This window comes from Miscanthus floridulus, unplaced genomic scaffold (genome assembly GCF_019320115.1).
Source record: "Miscanthus floridulus cultivar M001 unplaced genomic scaffold, ASM1932011v1 fs_14_2, whole genome shotgun sequence".
NCBI classification, from domain to species: domain Eukaryota; kingdom Viridiplantae; phylum Streptophyta; class Magnoliopsida; order Poales; family Poaceae; genus Miscanthus; species Miscanthus floridulus.
Genome location: NW_027096277.1, coordinates 12,074 through 19,091, shown reverse-complemented (window position 1 = coordinate 19,091; position 7,018 = coordinate 12,074). Strand labels below are relative to the sequence as shown.

The 7,018-nt window shown below is 40.1% G+C and overlaps 1 protein-coding gene across 1 annotated transcript; it reads right to left on the bottom strand.

The window, feature by feature from the left end:
- Window positions 1-670: 670 nt before the first annotated feature.
- Window positions 671-7,008, bottom strand: LOC136530513 (pre-mRNA-splicing factor ATP-dependent RNA helicase DEAH1-like). Its single transcript, XM_066523241.1, has 10 exons — window positions 6,918-7,008; window positions 6,591-6,677; window positions 4,087-4,120; window positions 3,948-4,013; window positions 2,018-2,077; window positions 1,841-1,912; window positions 1,627-1,690; window positions 1,036-1,115; window positions 879-946; window positions 671-753 (listed from the first exon to the last, which is right to left on the bottom strand). Exons 4-10 carry the CDS (start codon window positions 3,974-3,976, stop codon window positions 692-694), a joined length of 435 nt encoding a protein of 144 aa, XP_066379338.1. The 5' UTR covers window positions 3,977-4,013; window positions 4,087-4,120; window positions 6,591-6,677; window positions 6,918-7,008; the 3' UTR covers window positions 671-691.
- Between the last annotated feature and the right edge of the window lie 10 nt (window positions 7,009-7,018).

Below are 7,018 nucleotides of genomic sequence, written 5' to 3'. Positions count from 1 at the left end.
TCGCCGTCCTATAAAACTTGCCTTTTAGCTTCTGTGGTACCCTTTTGTCGCATAGGACACCAGACGCTTGCCGCCACTTCATCCACCCTGCTTTGATTCTATGGCTAACATCTTCATCAATATCCCCGTCCCTCTGTAGCATTGATCCTAAATATCGAAAGGTATCCTTCCTAGCCCTTTTGCCGATATCGTCACCATGGTGAACTATAACTTTGGATCTGGACAGGGTTCGAGGAATTTCCCACCTCTTAGCCCTTTTGCCGAGCCTAGATTGATCTTTGGTCAAGCCTCCCTCCCTCCCTTGGATCTTTCCCCTTTATTTCTTCTTAATATAATGATACACAGCTCTCTTGCATGTTTAAGAATAATAAACTGTAGGGCTCCGACGTATAGAGCACCCAGGCTCCAATGCATGTTCTTCGTAGGGTAGCCTCTGAGCTTATAACACAACTCTCTAAAATGCATATTATAACCAGCACTGGCTTCAGAGTGTGATCCAAAAGCATCAAGGCACTTCCATTCACAACGCCCCCCCCCCCCCCCCCCCCCCCCCCCCCCCCACACACACACACACACACAAAAGTATAATTTGAAGCAGCCCTTTAGGAGGCAAGATTTTGAATAAATGGATAAAAAGACAAATGGTTTTCTTTAGCGGCACAACTGATTAACTTAGCACAAAAAGAGCGACTTACTGATACTCATCTGAAGACGGCTTCTTATCTTTGGATCCAAATTGCAGTTTCGATTTTCCTGGAATAAGTACATAGTTTTCTTCCATGTCAGTCTCTTCCGAAATATATAGTGAAGACCATAGGTAACACTTAAAGAGATCATGCTGAAAGACGTGGGAGTTTGTTTCAGATATACAGCATCACCTATTTGGTGTTCTTCCCATGCTTCCTGTTCAGCAAAAGGGTTCATTTTATCCTTGGCCTCAGGATCTCTGCTTGTTCATGAAAATATCAGGACGCACGAATAAACTAGAAAATTGCATGCAATCATGCACATAAGGGGTCCTAATGTAGACCTTACCTGTACCGCTGCATGGCCACAGAGAATCTCTTCTCTTGATTGACATTTTCACCCATGTCATAAGCTTCAGGCATTTTGTACTGAAATGCATGTATATAAACTCGTTGACATTAAAGATACTAATAAACATGTGTACAGCATGTTGTATGGTCCTAAGCATGGTTTTTGAGGCGCTGTGACGAGGCGCGGCGCCCTACCCCCCCCCCCCCCCCCCCCCCCCCCCCCCCCCCCCATGCACATTCTAGGCACCATGAAGGCGATGTGTAAGCTAGAATTTTAGATACTAGTGCAGCACATACATGCTTGTTTGTTCCCAATTCTATCCCACATGAAAAGGTCTGGACCCGATCGTGGCCATTCTCACATAGACTATGGTGCCGCTGTGTATGGATGCGGCAGGCGTTCAGGGTTTTCTCGACCTGCGTGAGATAATGCAATGCCCGGGGGCTGTCTTACCCCTGCAGGTGGAGTCTTTTTTTAATACAGACACTGAATTTGGAATATTTTAATGCACTTCAAATAATCAAACGTGATCAGACATCCAAACTAACATTTATGAAATGAGCAAATCGATCCAAGAAGAAAACAAACCTCACCAACATCATCAGGAGTCTCAACATGTTCCTTGATAAGACCATATAAATCCATCTTGTATCTACACACGCAATGACACAAACCAGTTCATATCAGGGTTTACATGCGAATGCAGAGTCTAGAAATGTATGCACAAAGCTAATCAAAAAGGAAAACATAATTAGCTTCAGAGATATCTTATCTCCATAGTAGGACTTAATTTAGTTGTTACCTCAACTCCTTTTCTTCTGCCTCTGTTAGTTTCACATCCTGAAAAATGTACTGGTGGTCCACAATTTCATCACTGCATATATATCACAAAAACAATGTTAGTACCTGCACAATCAAACATCTAGACACCAAAATCTACAGTAATTAACCCACATATAAGAAGTATTCTTGTACTGACCGAATTTCCTCAATTTTTTTGTCCCGTCGCTTTTGCAGGTATGCTTGCCTTGAGAATTTTCTGCACATTGATTTAAAGAGAAAGACATTACAAAGTGAAGTCATTACAAAGTAATCTCAAAATCTTTTTGATTTGTAACTTGAATCTTCTTTGTACCTAAGACATGCAACAGTAGCAAAGGGGATAAAGTAAATGTCCAGATTAAAGAAAATAACTATAAGACATGCAACAGTAGCAAAGGCAATACAATCATCGATTATGGTACCTAAAGAATACAAGAATACTATATAACAAAAGCAGCACAGTAATTATTTGTTAGTGGGCACAAACAACCATTCAATTTCCAAGAGAAAGAACGGGTCCATGTTTCATCTATACTATTAATCTGTTACACCTACTTCTTTGAGTACACCAAACTTCTACTGAAACACCACCATATCAAATATGTTTCAAACTTAGATGTTACTCAATACCTGGTTCTAGTCACAAATCATAAGCATCAGAAGTAAATAATCAATATTGTGGTTTCACCATTCTACCTATAGAATCTAAGCATTCGGTTGGATGCATGGAATGTATAATCCACCACAAGGTTCATTATATCTGTCGACGCAAATCTGGTCCTATACCCAAAGGGCTAGCATGCTCAGATCGCATGAGGACTGCTCGAGGATCTATTCCCGACGAAGCGCGAAGATCTGCCACGAAGAACCTAGAAATGCCTACCCAGAAGGAGCGCGTCAGGCAGGCACACCTAGGGTTGTTCTAGGGTCATCAAGGGTACCTAGGACGTTCACAACCACCATCGAGATGCTTGTAGAACAGCATATGGGGGGTGGAAGAGATTAGGGCAAAGAGGAAAAGGTAAAAGCCATAAAAGGTAAAAAGATTAAAAAAACCATAGATTGATTTGATCGACTGGATGCCCTCAATCGGCCATGGCCCTTTATATTTATATAGTGGGGTGGACTTTTCCCGTGCGGGGTCGAGATCCCTTACAATGGTACCAAAACACAACTCAAACAGATCTGGGCTGGTTTCAAAACTGGCTTATCCTGTTTTGGAAACCAGTTTCCACAGGCTGGATCTTCCATGGAACGTAATTTCCTCATCCAGACTCCAAATTTGGCCTCCTATATATGCATTTTGATCGTCTCGACAAGATAAACACAATGGTGAAGTCCAATTCGGGAAACAAGTTTTCCCAGAATCAGCCCAGGTTTACCCCTTTTGGCAAATTTTGATTGTCAACAATATCAATAGGATGCAAGTAGCTGACTTTCCTGAACCAACAAGTTGGAACTAATCCTAGCTGGGTGGGAGGTATGGTTGTACACCCCTACGACCAAGGGTTCAGTCCTCTTCAACTCTAATCAGTGCCTATTGCTTCTAAGATGTAATTACACCTAGTTCCTCCTAGGTTGGTCAAGTTTTTTTCGACATGAAACAAGTTCTCTCAAAGTTGAAAAAGGGCGTACCCAGTGCAGAGAGCTCCCGCTCTGTGCGGGGTCTGGGGAAGGGGGTCAGTGGCAAACCTTACCCTCGCCTGTGCAATGCGAGGAGACCGCGACTCGAACCCGGGACCTTCCGGTCACAGGCGGTAAGACTCTACCGCTTCTCTCAAAGTTGAAACCTCCATAAAAATTAGAAAAATTGAACAATTGGACTCACAATTCAACACTTCTGCTAAATTATTTCCAGTCATAATTCAATACAATTTCTCTTGAATTCTTATTGCATTGTTTGTTTTCTTTTCCTAACTTGAAAGTTCCATTGTTATGTGGCAATTATTTTCAGTAACAAGCTTTTTCAATATTGCAATGAATCAAGTAAATTAAGCTAATTAATTATCAAAGCAATTGGCAAGACAGCAAAAGAAAGTTATGACAATAAGTCAACTGAAAACTAATTGGAGTTGCAAGGTGAAAACCTCAGATCAGATGTGTCATTCTTGTCCATTGCTTGAGATCTTCTAGTAAGCTCTTCTGTCAATGACCTTGTATCAATAACATTCTGCGAAGATAAATAATTAAGCTGACGTGTGAACTATATAGGTTCAAGCGTCATACCTTGTTCTTCCTTAGATAATTGTCGCTCCATCAACTAAAGGAAACAAACCAAGTAACAAAAGTATCAGTTTAAAACTTCACATAAAACAATATGTTTAGAAAGAAATAAAGTCATGACATTCAGAAGAATGTGTTGTGCAAATCTAGTAGGCAAATGATGCACGAATCACGACCAACCATCAGGAGTCAACCTTCCCATAAACTATCTTAAGAAAAGGAACATCACAAAAGTTATCCAGATATATTGACTTGGCACACAGGTGAACTGAACATTTATCCATTTTATTATCAAGCTCTCATGGTTACTTTCTAGAATTCTCAGTCGCACCTAACTTTCCCTGCACATTTAGTGGACTAGATGGAGGTCAAATCATGAAATAACTTGATTAAATTTGTTGCCAGATACATCAAGTATAACACAAAAATTAAACTACAAATGGCGAGAGAAAAAAATGTACAAGGTTAAGAATCAAAGTAAAGCTATCCCCCATGAAGCAACAATTGTGTGGTAACATGGCGTACGTTGAACTCCTGTAATTTCATTGCGTAATAGTAATGAAATTCGATTTGTCCGATGAAATTCGGTTTGTCCGTGGTGGAAAAAAATGAAACAACTACTGTTAATAGTAGGTCACTATTTGGCTTAATGCGTTAAACCAAAAGGCACATCCAAATCTACATTCTAGAAATCATAAAATTTACAAATCAAGTAAGTCACATCACTTGTTATCCAGCTACTCTTTTTATGGGAAGAAAACATTTCAACATGATTGATTCTAAAACAGAGAAGCAATGTATGGAATCATCAACAAGATTCCTTCAAAAGAAGAACTTGTTGTATGCTAGTACAGTTCAGTGTGATTTAGAATACACGAAATCCATGACTGGAACATGATTGTGTCCATAGAACATCTGGAGTAAAATAGATAATTATAAGAGGAACCAATATCTAGATCCAGTTGCATCCTCACCAAACAGGCTTGGGCAATCCTACAGTCAGTTGGTTTAGTCCAGGCATTGCCCAGGAGCCAATATTTTCTATCCAACCAAAATTGGTGTCTCAAGGCAATGCTTTTGGCTAATACTCGTTGGTGCAAGGGTCTTTGGTCATGTCGGTAACATGGTCCCTTGGGGAACACCAGTGTTATCAAGTCGTCCGATTAATCGTGATTAGTCGTCCTAGTCAGTATCCTGGACTCGACTAGGGGCTACAACTCAATTAGGCTGATTAGTTTTCCGGTCGTCCGATTAGTCGGACAACTAGGTGGTGGACAACCAGAAATAGAATGGAATTGCTGGGCAGCTTAGGACATGGGCTGCATCTGGGATGGCTTAGACCACTTGAGCTCATGTTTTTTAGCCCAATTTGCAAGCCTACATGCAGCCACCTCCATAGAGTTATCTTCATGGTTGATTTGTAATCTAGAACATATAATATTATATATATATATACACACACACACACAGAGAGAGAGAGAGAGAGAGAGAGAGAGAGACACTAATATATAGGACGACTAGGACCGACCAGGGCTCAGGTCGACAACTAATCGTGACTAGTCCTGTCAGTCCCATAGCGACTAGACGACTTGATAACATTAGGGAACACCATAACGAATATGTTTTTCGAGGAAAAAACCCTAGCATCAGGGGATTTGAGAGGGCTCCACTGGAAGGTGTTGTGCAGGAGGCGTTGGTTGGAATCCCTTTGGCTCGGAGTTCTGCTAGATCCTTTAAAAGTGTTCTACCTTGCACTTCTATAACCCCTCTTGGGTTTTTCTTCATTATCTTTTGAGTTTAGTTGTGTGGGTTGTGTGTGTAAATGCCCTGCTGTGGTTGTTTTGTACTTTGTATCTTCTTAATATAGTATAATGACGGACAGCTCTTCTGCTGGTTTGAGAAAAAGATCCAGCTGGGAAAAAAAAGGTTCACCTTCTCCCTTCATATGGATGTCCAGGAACAATCAATTAAACATCACACCTCCCTTATAAGACAGCTATTTTCTAAGAAAACTGAATAAAGGTACAAACTAAGAAGATCAGAAACATGATTGCTGGAAGAACTTTGTGAGGTATTGTTGTTTCTCAGCATGTAAAAATTGCAAAACTCACAAGTGACCTTACTATTTTTGGGCTCCCAGAACCATCAATCAAACTGTGAACTAACCTCAGTGATATATTGCTACCGCCAGATGGCAGAGTGAGGGGAAAGCACAGCTTCGTTAGATTCATTTTAACTTTGTAAAGCTCACAAGAAGCAGAAATGTTTCCTGAACTTTGATATATTGCTAACTAAATGGTATTCCTACAATTGGAGCATAAAAAAATATCAACACTGAAAGTGCTGATCAAAATACATATTTGGGCAATCAAGATCCTGTCATATTTTGATTTTATGGTCTTCTGTGTTTTCATTTGGAATATACTTTTCAACTCTACGACTATAATCTGTTTGTTCTCCAAAAGAAATAGACACAAGCAAGAAGTATCAGCTAATTGGATAATTACCTTCCTTGTGTTAGCTGCATCTCTTTCTCTCATGTTCCTTTCTAGCTGGGCCTTTTCCTGCTGATCTCTAATCCTTTCTTTCTCTTCCTACAAGGCATCAAATAAATCAGATTCAACAATAAATACTACTCCCTCTGTATAGTTTTTTCGCAAACTTGGTATCATATATGTTAATTATTTTTGTACAAACTTGGTTGAAGTTAACATATAGTTTTTTGACTTAAAACAAACCCAGAAGTAGCTATTTGGGGTGGAGGTAGTAGCTGACAAATCAATAATTCCATACTTTAATGTACAACAAAATATTAGTCCTAGAAGAAGACATACATCAGAACGGCTGTCGCCACCTTCTTCATCCTCCTCTTCTGTTCGCCGACGGACATTCCTTCCAGAATCTTTTGCTACTATTTCCTAAACATAACATCTCA